A 24,747-nucleotide genomic window follows, 5' to 3' on the forward strand; every position below is an offset into this window, starting at 1 on the left:
GATCTACCATATGATTCAATGATTCCACTTTTGGGTATGTACCCAAAGGCAATGAAATTGGCACACCAAAACACCAAAGAGATGCCTGAATATCCCATATTTATTGTAACACTTTACCATAGCTAAAATATGGAATTGCCCTAGTTGCCCATCAATGGATAAATGGATAAGGAAAATGTGTGTATATGTATATATATATATATATAAAATAAATATATATCAAATGATATATATGCATATCAAATATATATACATATATATATATACACATACATACAAAGAAATATTCTTTCAACTTGAAGAAGAATGAAATCCTGTTATTTACAGCAAAATGAAAGGAACTGAAGAACACTAAGTGAAATAAACTGGACCCAGAAAGATAAGTACCAACGTTTTCTGACCTACGTGGAAGTTAAAAAACATCATTAACCCAAATGTAGAATAGTGATTTCTAGCAATTGGGAAAGGGAGGAGTTGGGAGGAGTGATAAAGGTAGTCTGGGATTAACCAGGGCATGCTGTATGCATGTGTTGAAATATTCCAATGAACCCCACTAATGTGTAAAATTGTTATAGTTTGGATGTGAGGTGTCCCCAAAAAAACTCATGTGTGAGACAATGCAAGAAGGTTAGAGGACAAATGACTGGGTTATGACAGCCTTAATCCAATCAGTGAATTCGTTCCCTGATGGGATTAATTGAGTGGTAACTGAAAGTGGGTAGGGTGCAGCTGGAGGAGGTGAGGCATTGGAGTGTGCCTTTGGGGTACATGTTTTGTATCTGGCAAGTGGAGTCTCTCTCTCTGTTTTCTTATCATCATGTGAGTTGCTTCCCTCTGCCACACTCTTCCGCCATGGTGTTCAGCCTCATCTTGAACCCTGAGGAATGGAGCTAGCCCTCTATGGACTGAGACCTCTGAGAGCATGAAATTGTGAGCCCCAAATATACTTTTCCTCCTCTAAAATTGTTCCTTCAGGTCTTTTAGTCATAGCAGCAGAAAAACTGACTAAAACAACAATTAAGGGTATTTCTTGTCCCGACCCCTTCTTTTTCAATCGCTCTTCTCTCTCTCTTTCCCTCTCTCTCTGCTTCCTGGCTGTCATGAATTGAGCAGTTCACTTTTGGGTATATATACAAAGCATTTGAGATCAGCACACCAAAGGATACTTGCTTCATGAAGGAGCAAATGAGTCCTACTGGGCAGTGCTTGGTGATCTGTACAAGTTGTGAATTGGGTAGGCATCACCATGGTAGCCCTCATCTCAAGAGCATCACAGACAGGAAACTCAGATCACATAAGAGAACTGACAGGAGAGGCCATGAGTGTGGTCAAGAGTGTGGCATTTGGAGTTAGCTTTCTGGTTTCCAGCCCCAGCTCTTTAATACTTGCTGGCTCCATAACTTAGCAAAAGTTACAAAGCTTATCTTGTTTCTTCATTCATAAAATGAGGATGGCAGTTCTTGTGAGAATCATAAGAGAAGATGTATGTAAATCTACTATTCCAGAGGCTGTTAAATACTCAATTTTGGCTTCAATTTTGGGAGAATCCTGACTAGTATAACCAGATCTGAGCTCAGTGGGACATTCTCATTGCAATGGAATGGTTGGTCAACTGCAGGTTGGTCAGCTCTCCTGGGCTGTTCCTCACTCTTCTACTCTGTGTTCAAAATGGACAAAGCAGCTAAATAACAAAACCAAAAATCCAGAGGCAACCAAAATAGGTGACACAGGGTTGCCATGAATCCTGACATACAAGAAGGTGTGAACATACAGTTAACAGCCCTAAGAGCTGATGAGATACTGGTGTCTGCATGAGAGGAAGCCAAGAGAAGCAAACAAGTCAGAGACCAGAGAATGTTAGAAGAGCCAACAGGCACTTCATCAAAGCAGGGCAGCTAAATCTGAGAACAGCAGTTGGAGCTGCAAGGAACTTGGCTCAATCCAATGAGGGAGGGGCTGGGGATACAGCTCAGTTGGTAGAGTGCCTGCCTTGCCATGCCCAAGGCCTTGGGTTCAATCCCCATCAAATTCACCCAAACAATGGAAGCAGAAGCTCTGTTAAGTCAGGAAAGTTATCCTGAACCATGTCACACTAATTGCTCAGGAAAACTAACTTCATATAGAAATAAACAGTAGAAAAAAAAAAACTTCTGAGGTCAAAGGCCACGCAAAGTTGTAAGAAAAAAGAAGAGAAGATAAAAGACCTTTAGGCATGAAAGCACACCAAACAGTTATTTGTACAAAACAGTCCACATTTTACTCTAGCATTAAAAACAAGCTGAAAGACGTTAAGAAGAGTCACAAGTCATAAAATAATAATATAAATAAAAAATCATAAAAAAACAAAAGTGGGACAACAGGAGTTAGTAAAGAATTAAAAATAAAGGGAAATGTCATATTAACAGTGAAGAATGTAACTAAAAAAATCATGAGAAATCAATAAATATAATAATGACAAGGGAAACAAAACATGAAAAGAAGAAGTATCTTAAAAATAAAAAAGATCAATAAAGAAAGAGGTTGGGCTGGGGAGATAGCTCAGTCGGTAGAGTGCTTGCCTTGCAAGCACAAAGCCCTGGGTTTGATCCCCAGCACCGCAAAAAAAATATAAATAAAAAATAAAAAAATAAAGAGGTTAATATAATCCGAGAGAAAATGATATGTATTGGAGCTTGACAAAGAAGATCCAAAATATGCATAAAAGGAGTTTTCAAAGAAAACCCAAACAAAGGAGCAGAACAAATTTTAAAAACCATAGTTCAATTACTTGTTCCTTAAATTGAAAACAAGTTATGGTCACTTAAAATTTTTATGGTTTTTATTGGTGTGTTGTAATTATACCTAATAGTGGGATTTATTGTGACAGATTCATGCATGCACATAATTTGATCGATAACATTCATGGATAGCATACCTGTCCTTCCCCCTCCTCCCTCCCTCTTGATTCTCTTCCTCTACTCTGTTGGTCTTCCTTCTATTTTCATGAGATTCCTTTTTTTTCTCTCTAGTTTCTGTATATGAGAGAAAACATTTGACCCTTGACTTTCTGAGTCTGGCTTATTTCATTTAGTATGATTCTCTCCAGTTCCATCCATTTACCAGCAAATGGCATAATTTCATTCTCTTTTATGGCTGAGTATAACTTCACTATGTGTTGGGACTAATGACACGTTAACTAACTCAGGCTGACTCCTTACTCCCTGGCGAGTGAGCAAGATCAAGGCCTCAAAGGCGGTTTCAATAGTTAATCGGACCACCTTCAGGGATTGGTTAACAATAGTTCCACGAACGTGATCAGCTCGTGCTTGCCATATAGTCTTTTGGGACTCTTGCCTGCGTGAACACCCCATGCCTTGCTGACCTTTAAGCTGATTGGTTCTCGCCTAGCCCCCACCCTACATAAAAGCTGTGTGATTTCCTCAATAAACGAGTTCCTGCTATGACGGGTCTCCCTGACGCGTCTGATTGTCCTCTGCATAGAGGGCTGGGAGCCGGCGGTCAGTTGGCCTTACCTATCCTGGTCTGACCTTGTTGGGGAGTGTCCCCTTCCCATGCCGCTGGTCGAGCAGAGCAAGGGGGCTTAAGACCCCAACAACTATGTATATATACCATATTGTCTTTATCCATTCTTCTGTTGATGGACACCTAGGTTGGCTCCATACTTGGCTATTGTGAATTGTGCTGCTATAAACTTCATGTATCACTATGGTATACTGATTTTAGTTCTACTGGATAAATACCAAGGAGTGGAATATCTGGGTCAAATGGTGATCACCGAATTTTCTTTTTATTTGGAAAGAAAACACTATATACCTGATAATATCAACTCATAATGAACAACACAAAGATATAGTCTAGTAAAATTAATGGACTTTAAAGAAATTTCCTCTTGGCATGTAGGGAAGAGAAGCAAGTGACTATAAGGAAAAGAAAATTAGAATAGTATATCAGAATTCTTTCTGACAGAAGTGCTTTTTGCCAGAAGACAATGGAGTTATATATATAAGACATTCAAGGAAAGAAAATGTGAGCCATGAATTTCATATCCAACAAAACTGGTTTTTAACCAGGTGTGATGGTGCATGTCCATAATCCCAGCAGCTCAGGAGGCTGAGGCAAGAGGATTGAGAATTCAAAGGCAGTCTCAGCAAAAACGAGGCACTAAGCAACTCGGTGAGACCTGTTCTAAATAAAATACAAAATAGGCTTGGGAATGTGGCTCAGTGGTCAAGTGCCCCTGAATCCCAGGAACCCGACAAACAAACAAACAAACAAACAAAAACTGGCTTTTAAGTATAAAGAGCTCAGACAATTATGAATGTGCAGAACTCAGGAAATACTGTTTGCATGAACATCTCCTGACGAATATTTAAGAACAACTACTGCAAGAGTAGAAGTTATCAGGGAGATGCAGATCAGTTTGGTGAGGGGAGCCCACAAGGTTGTCCCTTCCTTCTGCTCTAGATAAGTCCCAGGGCAGAAACCTTGTCTCTCCAGCCTAGTTGGACTGAACTGTCTCCACGTCCCCAGTTCATATGTTGACGCTCTAACCCCTAGTGTGGTAGTGTTTGGAAGTAGGTCTTTTAAGGAAGTAATTAAGGTTTAATGAAGTTAAAAAGTTGGCCCTAATTGAATATGACTGGTGTCCTTATAAGACATAGAGTCATGGGGGATACACATACACAGAGCAAAGGTCACGTGAGGACATAGAGAAGGCAGCCATCTACAAGTGAAGAAGGGGAGCTGCAGGAGAAACCAACTCTGCCGATACCTTGATCTTGGACTTCCAACCTCCAGAATTGTGAGAAAGTAAATTCCTGTTATTTAATCCACCCAGTCTGTAGTATTTTGTTATGGCAGCTCCAACAGACTAAGGCCTAGGCTCCCAGTGGAATGGGAAATGGAGCCACCTCTTTCTGAGCAAAACTATAAAATCACATTGCAAAGGACTATGCATACAAGGATAGGAAGACTCTGTGGCCTTTTCACAGCACCACAGATGTCAAACTCTCAAAGAGATTTATGGATTCCATATAAACACAATAAAACCTTAATGTCTTTTATTGTGAATCTCCATGACAGAATTCACTCTTACCAGATACCAAGGCAAACTAAGAGTCAGTATAGTATGTCAGCATGTTATTAGTGCAGGAATAGAAAAGAGCCCAGAATCACATCCATATGTTAATAGACACTTGATTTAAGATGTACAGTACAGGAAAGGATCGCCTTTTTCATAATTGGTGTTAGGAAAACTGGTTGTCCAGATGATTGACATGATATTTATAATCCATCTTTATCTAGTTACAAAGGTCAGCCCCCAAAGTCTAATAATAGGTGATTCTTTGCTCAAGATGTTCATGCTACTTCTGGAAAGTGATGCAATTCCACTTCTTAAAATAAGTTCTATAATCTAGACTTCTAGTAATTCTGCTGAATAATACAGGAAGCAGTGAATTCAGTATTTGCCCTCAATATTCACTTCATTAGTAATGTCCTTCTTACCTCGTTCCTTTCATACCAGCTGACATTCTGCATTTTGGAGAATTCCTGGGATCGTTTCACCACAAAGTAAATGAGGTACCCACTTCCACACAAACAGCAAATGATGAGAAAGTTAGCCAGGACACGAAGAAATCTTGTCAAGTGGATATTTTCTTCTTTGTTACTCTCTTGTTCATCCACTATTGATTCCTTAGTTGTATGAAAATGAGATATGAATAAGATCAGGCCAGGAACCAACAATAATAGTTGTTGAGTCCCTGAGAAAAATAATTTTTGTATTTCCATAAATAAATATAAATAATACAGGGGGAATGATGTAATGCCCTGTGTTCTATGGAGAGTTAGTTATCATTTTTAAAAAATATACATATATTTTGGTTGTCAATGGATCTTTATTTTATTTATTTATATGTAATGCTGAGAATGGAGCCCAGTGCCTCACATATACTAGGCAAGTGCTCTACCACTGAGCCACAACCCAAGCCCAGTTATTATTTTTTTAAGAAAGTATATTTTAGCCAGGTAAATATATTTTAGCCTGTAATCCCAGTGACTGGAGAGGCTGAAGCAGAAAGATCAAGAGTTCAAAGGCAGCCTCAGCAACTTAGTGAGGCACTAAACAACTCAGCAAGACCCTGTCTCTAAATAAAATATTAAAAAGGGCTGGGATGCCTCTCAGTTGTTAAGTACTTCTGGGTTCAATCCCTGGTTAAAACAAACCAACCAACCAAAAAAAAAAAAAAAAAAAAAAACAGAAAGAAAGTATATTTTGTTATTTTTATTTTGGTACATGTAATAAGAAAGGCTGAGATTTACTGAATACTCACTAAATGTCAGACATGATAGAAACATTTTCCATTTATTATCCCTCTTAACAGAAAACCAATGTAATAGTTACAATTGCCCACATGATAGATACTAAGACCAAGAGACCTCAGTAGCTGTTTAGGATTGTTTTAAATCAGTAGATAAAATTGAATCTTAACACTATTGAGTCTTCTAATACAGGGCTCAGCAACTTTTCCTACCCAAGTCCATACAGTAATTATTGTTGGCTTTTAGGCCATATGATCTCTTTCATGACTACTCATCTATGCCATTATAGCATGAAAGTAACCATAGACAATAAGTAAATAATGGGCATAGATATATCTCAAATATTTTTTCACAAAAGTATACAGCAGGCAGGATTTGGCCCCTGGTCGTAGTTTTCTACTCCAGTTCTTATCCATGAATATGGTATATTTCTCCATTTTTGAAGGGGTTTCTTAATTTTTTTCAACACTGTTTTGTCCCTTTTTGGTGTATTGTTCTCATATATATTGTGTGTAGGTAAATTTATTCCTAGGTATTTTAGGTTTTGAATACTACTGCAAATAGAATTTTAAAAATATTTTCTAGTCAGGCATGGTGGTGCACACCTGTAATCTCAGTGACTCAGGAGGCTGGAGGCAGGAGGATTAAAAGTCCAAAGCCAGCCTCACCAACTCAGTGAGGCTCTAAGAAACTTAGCGAGACCCTGCCTCAAAACAAAAAATAAAAAGGGCTGGGGAATGTGACTCATTAGTTAAGTGCCACTCCCTGGTAAGCCCCCTCCCACCAAATATTTTCTAATTGTCCTCTGCTAGTAAATACAGGACATAATGTTTGTTTACTGACCTTGTGTCATGTAACATAACTCTCTACGATGACACAAATAGTAAGTGGCAGATCTAGAAGGGAAAATGAGTTCTCCCAGACACCAAAGCCTCCTTGGGATTAGGATTAGGTTCACTAACTCATGAGGGAGTTAGCACATTAGCTCACATAGTTTTCACAACATCAGCTTTGTTGTGTAAGTGTATTACCTCCATCTTTAATGGACTTGGAGAAGACTTTCTCCTCACATGTTCAAAGTGCTCCAGGCATTGATCTTTGTCCCTCCCTGCAGGAAGAGTCAAAGCCCCCTCTACCCATATGCATGTGGCCACAGGTTCCCCACTGCTGTGAGAAGGAGAAGGGGAGAGAACCCAGTTGGCTCCCTACCCACCCGCCACCATTGCCAGGCCAACAGGTCTTGGGCTTATTAAACCTGTGCATTGAATTGCAAGCTGAAGCCTGCAGGTGGGTGGCAATGCCATCCAGGGGCATCAGTCAGTTCTCCCAGGAAAGGCTGGGAGAGAGGGGATGGAAGAACAGATAGCCAAGCACAGTTGTGGTGTACACCTGACCTCCATCAGGTCTGATGCATCAGACAGGAGAAATATTGGACCAGCAAGAACTTGGTAGGTTTAACAGTCTCAGGGGGAAAATACAATGTGCAGTGCTTGAGTGCCACAGTTTCTGACTTTGTTTATTTGTTTAGTGTTTGGTTTGTCACTGTAGATGAACCATCATCCTGTAGCCTGCCCAAATCTCTTCTGTGAACAAATCAGTGAGATCACTTTGTATGGATTGTATGAAACATAGGATTGATTCCTTGATTCCCGTATCCTAAAACCAGGGTTCTCAACTCTTCCTGGGTGTTCTAATCACTTGCAGAGATTTAAAAAACAAACACAAACAAATGAACGCCATGCTGGGTGCAGTGGCGCACACCTATAATCCCAGCAGCTTGGGAGGCTGAGGCTGGAGGATGGAGAGTTCAAACCCAGACTCAGCAATTTAATGAGGCCCTAAGAAACTCAGTGAGATCCTGTCTCTAAATAAAATATAAAAAGGGCTGGGGATGTGGCCCAGTGGTTAAGTACCCTTGGATTCAATCCTTGGTACCAACAAAACAAAACAAAAAAAATCAGGACCCCATCCCAGACTGATTACATCGGAATCTTGGGGGCGGGACCAGCTCCCTAGGTGACTATAGCAAGCAGAAAATGTTGACAAGTGTTGCCCCAATGAGTCCTTCCATATTCTCCAGTAGAGAGCAGTTTCCTGAGGAAATAGGCGGGACAAGATCCCAGCATCCAGGATTTCCCACCATGTGAGAGGGACTGTGGGTACCTTCTACAAGCCATCTTGCAGGCCAGGCTTGTGCTACGGGTACAGTTCTTGCCATAGATTATTTGTGGGATCTTATTTCCTATGTCCCAGATGGGACAAGTCTTCTAAAGATTGGAGGACCCAGAGGTGTCAGGGAAGTAGGAATTGCCCTGGGTAATTACCTTGAAGCTGGTGGTGATGGATGCATACTTGTTGTCGGCCGTCTCTGAATTCCCAATCAGGTAGTCCCAGCTGGTGAACATCTTGAAGCTGAATGTGAAATTGTCATTCTCCCCCTCACTTGTGCTCCCCTGGGTATTGCTGGCCATCCTGTAGGGCACACACCACTGTTCTCGTGCCTGCCCTATTTCTGCTGTGTCACCCCAAAGGATCCTTGGCCTGCGTCAGACTTGACACAGGTAGCAAACAGGCGGCAGGCATTCAAAGAAGGAATGAGCTAGGTAGGGACCTGAACCCAGTCAGCTTTGATGATAATCAGGGGGCCTCCCCCTCTCCTCAAATTCAGAGTCCCCTGTAGGCACACACGGTGTCAACTGGGTAACAGGTAGCCTGCAGGATACAGGACATTTGACCACGTTTTCTACCCTTGTACTTGATTTCCTCTGGCTTGGTTCACTCTTTATGGGGACTCTATCCTCAAAGAGAAGCACACTCCTCTAAGTCATCTATTTTCTGGAATAGAGCACATACCTTTTTGCCAGTGACCCCTGAGGAAGTTGGTATGGCTATCTGGTAATCCATTTTTTTCTTAAGCAAGCTTGGCTCAAAGTACCTTCCTTGTGGCCCACATATTTCAGCCTACCTGTCTTCAGCCTCTCTGTGCTCAAGTGGCATTCAGCCCTGTGGGAATCACAGAATTCCAAGCAGAGGCTCTCTCGGATACTTGGGGGGCTTTGTGCTTCTCCCTAATTCTGGCTCATGTGTTGGCTTTTTAGATTGGCTCTGCCACGGGACTTAACTTTCGGGTTCATCACAGAGACATTCCATATCTCTATACTTTGCTGTGATAGGAACAGTCAAAAAGTTATAACATGAAGGCCAAGAATAAAACCAAGTTTGTCTCCTTGTTTTGTCCCTTTTGTTGATAGAGATGGGTGGCCTGATGTCACCCAGTGGTCACTGTTGAGTGCTGGGCAGGGCCTGTGAGCAGCAGCACTTTCCCCCGAGAGGATGCAACAGGAAGCCACATCGGGCTCCACACGGCCCTATCAGGAGGTCCCACCAGGCTCTGCGGGGTTCTACTCCTGTCCCGGAGACTCCGCGTTCTCCTGGGAGAAGCCACTCCGTGTGGCTCTGCTGAGGGGGATGTGGGCCCCGGTGGTCAGGTTTGTGCAGGAGGCTGTGCTCCCACCCCACACCCCATAGCATGGCTAATGGGTCCCCCAACTCCCAAGAAGGCAATTCATAGGATGGGGCAAATGTTTTCTTCAGAGAACATGAATTAAGAAGCACGGACATATTAAAAAGCCATTTCTGATCACAGAGACGGGGAGAGCTGGGGTCATTTAGGTCGCCACGGTTAATCACAGCGGCATGTGTTTATTTAGTATTGGTTCACTGGTTATAGCTTTACATGGTCTGGACTTGGTACCAACATGTAAGGTACAGTCATAGCGTTTTTCTAAAAAGTTGAGCTCTAGAGGAAAGCAGAAACAGGCCCTGCAAACCTCGGGCATTACCTTGCCAGGTTCCATGCTTCCCCTCAAGCCATATTGACCTTTTGGCAGTTTGGGAACCCACTAGATTATTCACTGCCTCCAGGCCTCTGCAGGTGCCCTTCCTCTGTCTAAAATTTCACACCTCAGACGTTCAGCATGGCTGACAGTTCTCTGTCTCATCTAAAGGAGTTTCTATCCCATTTCCCAGAACTCCTCACAGTCACTGGTTTATGATTTTTATACCACATATTAAAATTTGCATATGTTTTGCGTATTTGTTTCCTTGTTTTCTCTTTAAGAAAGTTAGTAGGTATACAGAGCCTCAGGGAGGGAGCTGTTTGCATGAAGGAAAGTCAAAATCTGTACACGAGACAATCATACTTACGATCTAATGACAATCATCAGGCTGTAGCCAAACACGCTGACCCCCACCATAAAGTAAGCCATGGGCAGCCTGTACCTCAGCCACCCAATGGTCCTCTGGTTGTTGTAGTAGCCATAGAAGAGAGCGGAATACTTGATGTAGCCCTGTGGGACAATAAGTCGGAATGCCGAGGGTTTGCAAGTTCGGAGAAGACAGCTGTCAGACACTTCTGTTCTACCAGGGGTTTCTGTCCTGTTTTAACTGGGGTCTCAGGGGATAAGGAAGAGTTCTGGGTGCTCTTGTTCCTCCTTCCACCTCCACCCCGACCCTGTGACTACAGGGTCCATCCAGGTGTCCCCCTCTTTCCCTTCTTCATTCCCCTTCTCTCCCCAGGATGTAGAGCGAATGGAGACAGGAGAGGAGAGCTCTGTCCACTTCCAGATCAGTCAGGGGAAGAGGTGAGCTTATGTGTGCAGCCCACGCCTGCACCCGCAAGCATGCACAGCCGGGGTTATTCTTCCCTATCCCTGGGGTTTGGGGTGGGGTTGTTTGTTTGTTTTGGCTTTGGTTTTTGGTGCCAGGGATTGAACCCAGAGGCACTTAACCACTGAGCCACATTCCCAGCCCTTTTTATTATTTTTTTTAAATTTTGAGACAGGGTCTCACCAAGTTGCTTAGGGCCTCACTAAGTTGCTGAGTCTGGGTTTGAACTTGTGATCCTCCTGCCTCAGCCTCCCAAGCAACTGGGATTACAGTTGTGCACCACCATGCCCAGCTTCCCCAGAGTCTTAATGCTCTAAAAAGTAGATGGGAGTTTGTGAGCTTTTTCAATATTTCACAACTTCTAAAGAAAACTACACATGATAAAGCCCACAGATGAACTGAATTTCAAATTTTGTTTTATTTTTGACTCTGGGGTGTAATTGGCTTTTGGTGTAATAAGTACAATTTTGGGTATAATTATTTAGCTATAATGCAAACTTAGGTTTTTAGCCCTTTTTACATGTCTTTGCTAAATATAAAGTAAGCAATCTTTGTGGAACATCTTCAGTTTGGTTTTGGCAAATAGAATATTTCAACAGGGATCCTCAATGATGTGAAGAATAAAGGAAATCCCTAGTAGCAGTATAGTTGGGTATCCCTGTTCCAAATCACTAGGAAAATTACTCCAACTCATTTCACACATTTCTGAGGGGATTCAACCTGACTTTGAGAGTGAAGGACGGAAGCAGCAATGACCTGCTGTGGGTGGCAGCATGGCCATGGCCAGCCTCAGGAACCCCTGCTTTGGAGTTGCAGACCAAGGCAAGACTCAAAAAGGAGGGAGAGTGTTTCAGGCAGAGGACCATGAGCCAGAGCATGGTGCGGCATGCCTTCAGGGACTTCACTGAAACTTGGTAATGTTGGGGCATGGAGGTGTGAGGTATTAGATAAACCTGGGTCCTGGAGATAGGGAGCAGTCAGGTTGTGAACAGTTCTTTTGTTAACCCAGCAATGAACAAAGATTTAATTCCATTTTGGCAATGAATATCCAAAGTCAGATCTGCATTTTGGAAAGTTCACTCTGGCACAGAGGGAATGGAGATGTAGGAGCCACACTTTGGCAAGCGGGAGAGGGAGACTATTTCAATGGCAGACCTGGTCAAACGAAGACAGTAGTCAAGGCAGACACAAGAGGGATGTGGAAAGCATCTTGCCTGATGCTGGCATCCTACCTGATGAACGTGCGGGCTTTTCAATAATTAAATGCAACACTTCACATTATCCATGCAATCCTTTACCTTCTAGCCCCAAACAGAAGTGCATGTTGGCAATAGTACCTCAAAATCCCAAAGGACAGAAAAGTCCATGGCTTTTTCTTCCTCAGCCCGAGGCACAGTCTTTCTGGGAATACTTCCATAGGGCATGCCCATCAGCACCTGGTGCAGGGGTAGAGTGACATGGTATAAATGGAGAAAATACAAACACATAGAGACAAGCGTAGGCTGGATTAGAAACTTCCCTCTCAGAGCAGGAGACACCCATGAAATAACATTGATCTTGAGCTGGGCATGGCAGCGCATGCCTATAATCCCAGCAACTCCAGAGGCCGAGGCAGGAGGATCACGAGTTCAAAGTCAGCCTCAGCAATTTAGCAAGGCCCTGAGCAACTCAGCAAATTCTGTCTCTAATAAAAATATATTTCAAAAAAGGGCTGGGACTGTGGCTCAGTGGTCAAGCACCCCTGGGTTTAAACCCTGATACAAGAATTTTTAAAAATAATATCATTAATTTTTAAATAACATCAATCACTTCCCTGATTTTAATTTTTTGGGGGGTGGGGTATCAGGGATTGAACCCAGGAGTGCTTAACCACTGAGCCACATTCCCAGCCCTTTTTTGTATTTCATTTTGAGACAGGGTCTCACTAAGTTGCTTAGGGCCTTGCTAAATTGTTGAGGCTAGCTTTGAACTCAATCCTCCTGCCTCAGCCTCCGGACCAGTTGGATTACAGGCATGTGCTCCCACGCTTGGTGCTGCCCTTTCCTGATTTTAAAACTAACACACACTCATGGAAAAAGTGGCAAAGTAGAGAAGAACATTTTAAATATTATGGATCACCATCCACAAACCTATTCATATGCTAGATAGTCACATACTTCCTATCAATTATTTCTGAGTTCTCTACATATTTCAGTCTGGTTATTGAGCTTAGTATTCTTTTATGTTCAGTTCCCTCTGTCATAAGCTATTTCCCCAAATAAAATGAATTTTAAAATATGTAATCTTGTGTATGTACAAAAACTTACTTTATGAATTCCCTGTTGTGGAGTATTTCTAGTTCTACATGTGTACTTCGGTCTCATATCCTTACACATATGCCCTATTCACATCTTTAATTATTAAAAAAAATCAGAATAAAATTAAATTTATAAACTGATTTAAGATGGATTGACTTTTCGCTGGGTACAGTGGTGCATGCCTATAATCTCAGCAGCTTGGGAGGCTGAGGCAGGAGGATTCCAAGTTCAAACCCAGGCTCAGCAATTTAGCAAGGCTCTAAGCAACTTAGTGAGACCCTGTCTCTAAATAAAATATAAAAAAGGACTGGGGATGTGGTTGAGTGCCCCTGGGTTCAATTCCTGGTGCAAAAAAAAAAAAAAAAAAAAAAAATGATGGATTGACTTTATGATATCAAGTTGTATCCTTCCAAGAATGTATCCTTCCAATTATTATCTTACTTTTGTTCAGTAATGCCTCATAGTGTCCCTCATAGGATACATTTTCACTAGTTATTTCATAGATTTATTGCTATTGCAAGTGTCAAAATGTTGAATTCTATTTTAAACTGGATATTAAGAATATGGAGAATTCCTGAAGATGTTTGTCTATTTAAATTGACTTCAGACATCTGAATATACTCATATTAATTTCTAGTAGTTTTTGATTGAGTAACTTTCATTTTTGGGATTTGTAATCAAATCACCTGCAAATTAAAATAATGGTTTTTTTTTGGGTACAAAATGCATAAGATGCTTAATTTTCCAGACTAACTGCATGAGGAAGAAATTTCAAAATAATATTGAAAAGTAGTCACTCTTGATTTTTGTAGCATAGGCTTCAGTATGTCATTTTTAATATATCACTATTTTGTTTTGTTAAATTCCACTTTAGGGAATTTCCTTCTGTTTCTTTTCAATTTTAATTTATATTCTTATTTTGAAACATGTTGCATATGAAGTAGTATATATAGCACAAATGTATATTTAATTGTAAAAAGAAAAAATTAACTATGTGCATCTACCATTTAGCTTAAGAAACAGAAAATCACCAGGACTTTATAATACCCTGGGTAAGTCCCTCCAGAAGCTTATCCGTCTTCTACACCAAGGAGCAACCAAGATTTACTTCATCTTATGATAACCATTTCCTTGCTTTTCCTCATATTTTACTCTTATTGTTTAGCTTTGCCCATTTCTCTATTTTTTTTAGGTATAAGAAAAAAATCACTGAGATATTAATTCTCTACTGATCTTAGGGTTAAATGAAAGAGTAAAAAAATGTAGTATCCATTTCTTAATTCAAAAACACAGTATTTTGGTTCCATTCTTTATTCTGAACTATCTGGGCAATTAATAAGAATATAGAATTTAAAATGAATGACTTTTTGAAAAACAGAGTATTTGGCTAATATAAAGCCTCAACACTATACAAAGATACAGAAGTTTTGTTGTTTGTTTGTTTGTTTGTTTACCTCTGGGATTATGACTAGGCCAAATATTAAGCCAAAAAGGACAAGGTTAACTCCGTACATCCACCGGAGGAAGATGAAATACGATGCCACCGAAGAGCCAAAGTGACCTAGAGGGAGGAAAGATGGCGGATTTAGTGTACAGATGAAAGAAATTGACACGACTGAGCACTCTGTGTGTGTGATGGACTCAGTTTTCAAATCAGTCTATGGACCAAACATCCTGATCTCCAGTTTCTTTTTCCAGTTAAATAACCTGAGGCTCCAGGGGATTAACTGAGCTGCCAAGCACCTGCAAGTAGAAAGTGAAGACGATGAATTTAAATCTTGGTCCTACCAGTTCAAAACCCATTCTTTTTCAAATACAAGAGAATCTATGAGACAATCTACTCAGAAGGTCAAGAACACAATCCAACCAATGGAAAGCCTTCAGGAAATCAACTGAAAAACAGTGATTCCAAAATACTCACTTTCAATATCCTTGATCTTCATTTCCCAGGGAATACATTGAGTCTTGAAATTAACAAAATCTCTCTTGAACTTGATCCATTTCTGAAATTAAATAGGTAAAACCCTTAGTTACTAGTGTTGTTGTGGAGCACAAAGGAGCACATTGCAGGATATGTTGATGTTGCCATGACAATATGAGGTTGACATGTGCATGAGGCTGTCATCTTGGAATTCTGCATTCCTGGGTTCAGGCTGCCAGAGATGGATGCTCAAACATTTGCTTTCCAAATTCAGGTACAGACTGAGAGAGAAGCCAGGGCAACATCAATACCTTGCATTTGTCTACAGTGCTGATAACATCTCAGGACTGGACGATTTATACAAGAACTTAGAAATTCTGAGTACAACTTATGGTTTGGAGAACCAAATTGGGTTAGCCACTTTTTATACAACTCTCTCCATCTTCAAATAGAAATTCAGAGGAAAAGAAATCTCCCAACTCTCATACACACCTTTGGCAGACAACCAAGTATCTAAATTTGATAGGAATTGTTAAACTAGGAGACTGGTGGGATTGGAAAAAATGTCAACCCATGGCCACCCATTCTTACTTTTCTTTTCTTTCTTTTTTTTTTTTAAATCAGGGATTGAACTCAGGGCACTTGACCACTGAGCCACATCCGAAGCCCTATTTTCTATTTTATTTAGAGACAGGCTCTCACTGAGTTGCTTAGTGCTTTGCTGCTGCTGAGGCTGTCTTTGAATTCTCAATCCTCCTGCCTCAGCCTCCCGAGCTACTGGGATTACAGGCGTGCACCACCGCACCCAGCCAATGATCTTGCTTTTCCGAAAGGAGTTAGGAAGGTATTTTTCTCCCTCTAATGGTGATATGATTTGAATCTTGAAAGTCCCCCAAAGACCCATGTGCTGAAAGCTCGTTCTCCAGAGTGGCACTATTGGGAGGCTGTGGAATATTTGAGAGGTGGGGTCTAATGGGAGTTCTTTTGGTCATTGGTGGTGAGCCCTCATAGGGGATAGTTGCGCCTCTCAGTCCCTTCCACTTCCTCTCTTCTTTTGCCAGAAATGAGGTGAGCAGATTTGCTCTGCTACAAGATCTTGACATGATGTGGTACCTACCTGCAGGCTCAGAGCAATGAGGCTAATCACTCATGGGCTGAGACTTCCAAAACTGTGGGCCCAAATATTTTTTTCTCTTTAAAGTTGATTATTTCAGATATTTTGTTATAGTGACATAAAGCTGACTAACACACATGGCTCTGTCTCCGGCTCAACACCCAGAGTTTGTGTCAACTGGAAACCAGAGAAACTGTTTGTCTGTCTGATGGGTAGGTGCTATTTTGTCAATTCAAAGTGTTTTCTCTCCGCCAACCTCAACCTTTGGAAATAAATCCATTTGGAATTTTAAAAAGACTCAGAAAGCTAAGTAAGAAGTAGAAGAGAACAGATTCTATTAGTTTCTATTATTAAAAATTCTCCTAAAATTCCATGAAGGAAATAAAATGTTGCCTTGTAAAGTCACCAAAGGATGAATGGTTTATGTGAAGGAATCAGCAGGCTTCCAGACCCGATTTTCTAAATATGATTTTGACCATATTCTGATTGAATGATTAATATATATAAGAAAACCACCTGTCCGAAGAGAGAGAGGGTCACAGAAGAAAAAGAGAAGAGGGACCCATACACAGAAGTGTGGCTGAGAGGCACAGCAAAGACCTGGAAATGGTGGACACTGGACGCTGGCTACTCTGGCCCCACTGCTTCATCCACTCTTCCTACTTCAGACTCTGCTTACAAACAGTCTGGCTCATGTGGCTTCCTATGTAGGTCTGTCTATAAGGAAAGCACCTGTCAGACACCTGGGCTGTGTATATTTTGGCTTCTCTGGCAGTGATTTTCATTGTAAGTTAATAGATTGAAATCAGGATGAAGGATTAGCTTCCCGAATAACTAACTTGACTATCAGAAAGAAAAGGGACTATTGAAGTGGACTTTGAGTTTTCCAGTTCTTGCATCAGTAATTTCTCCTTTTAAATTAAAAATTCAGCATCTTGTTTCATATGTCGGTCTCACAAGCTTTATTAATGTGCATCTTCCCCTGAGAGATGGATCTCCTTTTATCACTGATAAAATCAATATAAAATCCAGGCTTGCAAGGCTGAGGACTGGCAGGGGTAATGAACGTGGCCACGTGAGGCAGAGGCTGCTGGTGGGTACCTTAGCAACCACCCAGAGGAGGCTATGGAGACCTTCATTAGTTTACAGTCAGAAAACCAGGCTGGGTGTGGCTAGAGAATCCCAAGCCCCTTCTTCAGGACCGTATGAGGAAGGAGCTTGTGGGACTGGGTCATTGTCATGTCACTGGCTCTCCAGCTATACATAAAATAAAAGGTTTCAAGTAGGGGTCAAAGAAGATGTGGGCAAGTGACACATCCTGTCTGTGAATGAAAGTGGGGTCTCATGACTAAAATGAAAGCAACCAGTGAGGCCTGAGAAACAGTACAGCTGAATAAGGAAAAAGAGACATCTGTTCTTTGAAATTTGTGGAAAACAGTCCTTAGGATACATAAATAAGTTCTAGGAAGCAGTCTGTCATTTTCAGTAGGATGAAAAAAATCTGGCTTCTAAACAGTGACAATTTAAAATTTTAAAATGAATATGGGTGAGGTACGGAAGGATTACAGGAAGCTAAGGGTTCTGTAATGGAATGAAAAGAAACATTTGACATAGTAAGAACAGTAATTGACACAGAGGAAAATGGATTCCGTGGTGTTGAGAGTATGCTAGAGAATTCCTGAGACTGCAAAGAGAGAGGAAGCAAAGAATTAAAAACAGTGAGGGCAAGTATACATGGAGGTCAGAGGAAGAGCAGCGATCATTCTCTTCCTATAAAGGAAGCTGGATCTACTTGACAGAAATGTGACTAAGAAGAATCGTTTATCAAAGACATATCCACCTAGAGACCTGCCATACAACATTGTGCCTATACTTATTGTGCACTTAAAATTTTGTTAATAGGGTAGACCTCAAGTTAAGTGTTCTCACCACAATAAAAAAAATAGTGAATGCACTTAAAGAATAATAACCTATTTTTTTTTTTTTTGTTTTACCCATTAGAATAGCACAAAGTTTAAAAGACAGTAAGTAACATCCATAATTAATGAGAAGTCATTCTTAAACTTTGTTCTGTTATGGGCCAGGCTATATGGGCAATCACCAAACAGACACCATTTTACCCTGAGACTCCATGTCATGTAAGAAATGCTTCTCCCATGGGAAACACGTCCTCTGTACCTACCAACAGTTGCTTGGCATAACATGTTTGGCAACACAGAATGGCAATTCTTATACACTGTGCTTGTTCAATGTACCTTAACTGCATAGAATATAAACGTTTGTCTAGGTGTTATAAACTGTTCTTTAAATTGTACTCAACTAGGCTCGTTTTGACCCACTTCTCCTCTGCTTATGATTTTAGATCTCATGATTTTTGTTTATGGTCATAGCAACAGCTGCTTATGATTAAGGTGCTGACATGTTTTAAAACTATAAAAGGTTTGCTCTAACCCCTGGAGGGGGTCGAAGAATGCAGACTTGCAGCCTGCCCCTTGGCCTGCCAGCTGGTGAATAAATGTTCCATCTCCTGCTTCCAGACCGACTCAGTGATTTATTGCAATCTCAACATAACAGTGCATTTGAATCTGAGCTGCTACAAACTGGGGAGAACAATCTGGAAACAGGCTTTAAAACTTAAAAATGCATACTTTTGAACTAGCTAGCCGCATTATTTTGGGAACTCTGTTTTGTTCTAACACACAATAAAAAGGTATAAAGGTGTATGTTACAGCCTTGTTTGTTCTAGTAAAAATTTAGAAAAAAAGGTGTATTTAAAGAGCACATTCCTCAGATGGAAAAAAAAAAAAAAAAGATGATCTGAGTATGTGGTTGTCAGGTATTAGTTATTCAACAAAATTAGTAAAATGAACCATAAATAGTTGCCCAGCAACTTTATACCTGATAAAGGAGAAAAACCAATACTAGGAATAAAAAAAATTCAAACCCAACCAATATAAAGAGTAATTGCAAAAATTATGGCTCTACCATATACCACCTTCTGTTAATATATATGAAAATTTTAATGAAATTATCAAGTGTGAGGAAGAATATGAATTATCAGAATGACTCTAAGAAAAAGTTAAAACTTGAATATACCAATAAACAGGGAACACATCAAAAAATATCAAGGTATTCAATAAAGATGGAATTCACACAAACAAAAAAATTCATGCTCCATAAAAATGATTTACAGCATAAGGAGGAGATAATGTTATTTTTTAAAATATATTTTTAGTTGTCAATGGACCTTTATTTTATTTATTTATATGCGGTACTGAGGATCAAACCCAGGGCCTCACACATGCCAGGCAAGCGCTCTACCACTGAACCACAACCCCAGTCCCAGATGATGCTATTTGTTCACCATTATAAAGCAAGTATATTCCTAGTGCACACATGTGCACAGGTGCAACACAAATTTAGATCAGTCTTATGAAAATGTATGTAGTACATATCATAAAATACTATCAAGTCAAGCGTGTCTACGGAGTTAAAAATAATGTGCCATGACTGAGATTATCCCAGAAATAAAAGGAAGTTTAATAGCTAAAAGGGAAAGGTGCTTCATAAAATGTAATATCCATTTCTAATAAAATGGAAGACTTACTAACCTATAACTAGAGGGTAATTTCTTATTACGGGAAAGTCTATTTTGAGCTGACAAGTCCCATAAACTTAATGTGAAACACTAAAGTCATTCTCATTAAAGTGATGAAAAGACAGAGACCTATGATCACCAATGTCAATTTAAATTGTTCTAGAATTACTAATCTGAACTTTAGGATAGAAATTATCACATTAGAAGAACAAAAAATATAAAACCCTTTATGTGCCTACAGATGAAAATTATTAGAATGATTAGAATTAATAAGAGGAGCCAAGGGACTGGGGATGTTGCTCAGTGGTAGAGAGCTTGCCTATCATACATGTGTCCCTGGTTTTGATTCCCAGTTCAGAAACAAACAAACAAACAAACAAAAACAGTAAAATAAGAGAACCATATATAAAATTAACACACAGAAGTGTAATTTTCTATATACCATCAATAACTAGTTTTAAATAAAAGGAAAATGAGTCCATTTACAAAAGCTACTCAGATATAAATTACATACAGATAAATTTAAGACATGGAAAAGATCTATATGAAGAAATTGACAAACTGCTGAAAGATGCAAGATAAGGCTTGAGAAAGGTACAGTATTCTTTGATGCAAAGACTAAACATTATACAGATAGGTAGTTTGCACACATAAAATTGAAGATTTTAAAAAATATGGATCGAAATCTCAAAGGGCTATATTAGAGCTTTGCAAGTGATTTTAAAAGTGCATGTGGATGGCCAGGAGTGGTGGAGCATGCCTGTAATCCCAGCAGTTCAGGAGGCTGAGGCAGGAGGACAGTGAGTTCAAAGCCCACCCTGGCAACTTAGTGAGGCCCTGAGCAACTCAGCGACACCCTGTCTCTAAATAAAATATAACAAGGGCTGGGATGTGGTTCCGTGGTTCAGTGCTCCTGGGTTCAATCCCTGGTACAAAAAAAAAAAAAAAAAAAAAAAATGCATATGGAAATAATGCATTTCACAGACAAGGCCAGCCTAGGAAAAACAAAGAAAAAGAGAAAGCTGGAAGTATTAGGTATCAAAATTAAGAGCTGAAGCAATGACATCTGAGCAAAAGCCCTGAAACAAGCTCTTCACAAGCATGGAATGAATGAAAAAGGTAGCTTTTCAAATAGGTGAGTACTTCAACGCCCCAAGGAAGGAAACTTCAGTAAGTCCCTGGTGAAACGTTCCACCACAGAACATTACCCTTGAATCTGAAGGGCAGACGTAACAGCAGAGCTGCCTGCAGCCTCTGGGGACGTCACTGTTTATCATCCAACCCTGACTACACCACAGCCCTTTTGGGTCCCCACCACATCAGCGTGATTTGGGGTTTGGAAAATAAAACCCCCGTGGTTTTAATGCCATAAATTCTGTGAGTTCGTTCACTGGAGAGTAAACACACTTCACACATATGGAAGACTCCACAGATGGGCATGGGATAATTGAGCGGCTACAGTTATTCCCATCCCTGGAGGAAGGAGGATGGTCCATCGGGCCTCACCCTCAGGATCCCAGGGGGACTGACTCGTGGTGAGGCTGGGTGCTCCAGGGTCCCCAGCTGAGCAGGCCCTCCCCACAGGCTGGCCGCCCACATCACACACCTTGGCCATCAGCATCCTGTAGGCGTAGAGTCGCTGGCCCTTCCCCTTTCCCAAGGCTCCTTCGTACTTCTCCACAAAGGCTTGGGCCTCCCTGGTCAGGGAGGAAAAAAGGGATGGGGGGACAGGAAATCCATTAACACCCAATCAAAAGAAAGCTAAAGGATGCGGGGGTAGGGCGGCTGAAAGCCTGTGTGCTTTTATGCCCCGGGTTAGAATACGAATTCCACAGGGGTGGGGCATTTTGTCAGTTTTGTCCATTGAAGTTTCCCGAATGCCAAGAAGAATGCTTGGCGCTAGACACTTGTGGTAGGCAGAGTTTGCCCCCCCCCCACCCTGTCATGACCTTTGCCCTTTGGTGTCATACCTATGAATAAATTGTTAAATGACAAAGGGGACTCTGCGGTATGACTGAGATCACTGACTATATAAAAGGGAGATTATTGTGGTTATCTGGTTGAGCCCAATGTAGTCATGACAGGTCTTAAAAACAGATGAGGAAGGCAGAAGAGTCGGAGGAAGGGAAAGTCCCAGCAATTAGAAGCAGCTAGGGACCTGGAGCAAAGGGATGACAGGGCATGGGTTTCCTGGCTTTTCTTTTTGTCGTATGTATCCCAGACTGCATATTGGCAAAGCCTGCAGAAACACTGCCAAGCCTGCCAGCAGCAGGGACTCGGCCCCTCAGAGGCGGGAAGAGTTGGCAGATTTCTCCTCTAGGTGGGATTTTCAGCCAGCTGGAGATCTCATTTCTGCAAGCATCCAGGTTGTTCTTTTTCCAACATTAATAAAAGATGTGTTCAGGCAACACCTGTTGGGGGTGAGGTTCTATAAGAGTGACAGGTGGCTGTTCAGTCCCGCTGATAGAAGGAAGAACCCATCCTGGAGGAAGCAAAGAGAAGGGACTCAGAAAAAGGAGTCTGGGAAGAAGTCAGCCAGCTGCCTAGAGCTGAACACACTGTCTGGATTGTAGCCACTAGGCACATGAAACTACTTAAAATTTTAAGTTATTTTTTATTTTGTTGTTTTAACTGACAAAAAATGTAAACATTGTAATATTCATGGAATGGCTAAATCATGCTTATGTTAGCATTTTTTTAGTGAGAATTCTTAATATCTACTCAGTTATTATTATTATTATTATTATTATTATTATTTTTTTTTTTTGCAGTACTGAGGATCAAACTCAGGGCCTTGTGCTTGTGGGGCAAGCACTCTACCAGCTGAGCTATCTCCCCAGCCCTCTACTCAGCCATTTTTAATATGCAATCCACTGCTATTAAGTATTGTCATTTTTAAAAATTTACGTTAAAAAATATACAGGTTCTCAGTGGCACTAAGTGCATGGCAAGTGCACATGTGGCTAGTGGCTACTGGGTTAAATAGTACAGATTCAGGAGATGTCCATTGTTTCAGAAAGTTCTGTTGGTCAGTGCTGGCCCACCACAGGGGCCTGAGGCACTGCAAGGAGGCATTCCTTCTTGAAGCTGCAGAGAAGGCCATGCAGTAATCTGCAGGGCAATGGAGCAAGCTCTAAACACCTGACAGGTTCTGCACTGTATTGATATGGTCAAAATCTTTGCTATGTCTCTTAGAGTAACCAGTGTCAAAACATGACTGCCAGACGGATCACCTTAATAAGAGGAGTTTGAGTTGAACATGAGGAAAGGTGGGTGTGAAAGGAGCCAGGAAAATGGGCTTTACATAGGTGAAAGAGGAGAGTGAGTGTCGCCACCAGGGCTGTGGTGGAAAAACAGAAGGCTTTTCTAGTAGTGAGCCAGAAGCCATGCAGTATGAATTGAAAACCATAGCAGAGATGCAGGACTCAGAAAATGCTTGGAGAGCCAACCTTTCATATGGAAACCAGAGAAGTAGCTGGGTCTAAAACGAAAGTCAGGTGGCATGGGAAGGAGGCCCACTATCTTTTCCAGAACGGTAGTCAAAGAGCACGGTTCCCTGCATGGTCTTGCATTAGGCTTTAGGGACATGCAAGTAGCTAAGACAGACCATCTTCCCACTCCTTGTACAAATCACTGCAAGTGAGAGTGAGCCTCACAGGAGGGATGCTGGGGACTTAACCCATCCTGTCCCAAGTTTTCAATTCTTTGAAGATTTCAATGACGTAAACACAAGTGCACTAAAATCAGTTGGAAATCATAATCTAGAGCTTATATATCCTTTATATATATGTTCATAGATACATGAAATAATACATAATTTTAAATGCTCTATTCATTTTCCAATTACTTTTCTCAAAAGAACAGACCTCTTAAAACATGACTATTTCAAAGTTACTGTAGTGGGATATTTGTCGCTCAATTTAAGTTTTTACAGGTGTTGCACAACTGGGTTGATGGGATAACCCGTGTTAAACACAAGAGAGAGCTGATCTTGCTGGGAAGGGACATCGTAGACAGCTTCCCTGGGCAAGTCATGCCTGTGCTGGGTCATAAGAGAGGCAAAGAACCCAGGATGAGCAGGGGCAGGGGACAGAAAAGATGGACAGGCAATGGAAGGGCTGGGCACAGGTCTTCCATCTCTCCTCCTTCAGGATCTGCAGGTGCTGGCAAACCTCAAGTCCTGCTGGTGTTCGCTGAGTGCTGCACCCAGCCTGGGGAGGTTAGGAGGGTGAATTCGTCTTCTTATCAAGTCCCTGTGGGGCCAAGAGAAAGAAGGGATTCCCATTCCCATCAAAAGGAGTTGAGGTTTGTGGATCTCAAGAACCCTGGTTGACCAGAAAGGTGCAGTGGCGCTTGCCTGTAATCCCAGCGGCTCTGGAGGCTGGGGCAGGAGGATCACAAGTTCAAAGCCAGCCTCAGCTACTTAACCAGACCCAAAGCAACTCAGTGAGACCCTGCCTATAAATAAAACACAAAAACGGCTAGGACTGGGGCTCAGTGTTAAGCACCTATGGGTTCAATCCCTGATACCAAAAAAAAAAAAAAAAAAAAAAAAAAAAAAAGAACCCTGGTTGACCAACAACCTACTCACCTGAGCTCTGTCAGCTTCTTTGCCATGGGCCAGGGCTTATTCCTCATGGTGGCAATGAGCTTCTTTTTTTCTTCCACCTGTTCCAGGATGCGGGCCAGTTCTTCCTCAGACAGGGACTCCCCACCAGAGTTACCAGAGGCCAAGGAAGATGACCTAGGGGCAGAGCCAGGGCACAAGTAGAAAAGAGCTGGAAAGGAAGTGGGTGTGCTCCCATGCACTGAATGTGGAGGAGCCCAC

General features: G+C 41.3%; 1 protein-coding gene across 1 annotated transcript in view; it reads right to left on the minus strand.

Moving 5' to 3' along the window:
• Positions 1-24,747, minus strand: part of TMC2 (transmembrane channel like 2) — a gene marked incomplete at both ends in the record, with an annotated part of 66,182 nt that overhangs the window by 27,397 nt on the left and 14,038 nt on the right. Inside the window, 8 exons of the mRNA XM_079129721.1 lie at positions 5,506-5,694; positions 8,646-8,793; positions 10,528-10,670; positions 12,327-12,425; positions 14,741-14,847; positions 15,208-15,289; positions 21,526-21,616; positions 24,511-24,663. Of these exons, the coding sequence (XP_078985847.1) occupies positions 5,506-5,694; positions 8,646-8,793; positions 10,528-10,670; positions 12,327-12,425; positions 14,741-14,847; positions 15,208-15,289; positions 21,526-21,616; positions 24,511-24,663 (1,012 nt within the window). The remainder of the gene's footprint in view (positions 1-5,505; positions 5,695-8,645; positions 8,794-10,527; positions 10,671-12,326; positions 12,426-14,740; positions 14,848-15,207; positions 15,290-21,525; positions 21,617-24,510; positions 24,664-24,747) is intronic.

This window comes from Sciurus vulgaris (assembly GCF_902686455.1).
Source record: "Sciurus vulgaris genome assembly, chromosome: 2".
In the NCBI taxonomy this organism is placed as follows: domain Eukaryota; kingdom Metazoa; phylum Chordata; class Mammalia; order Rodentia; family Sciuridae; genus Sciurus; species Sciurus vulgaris.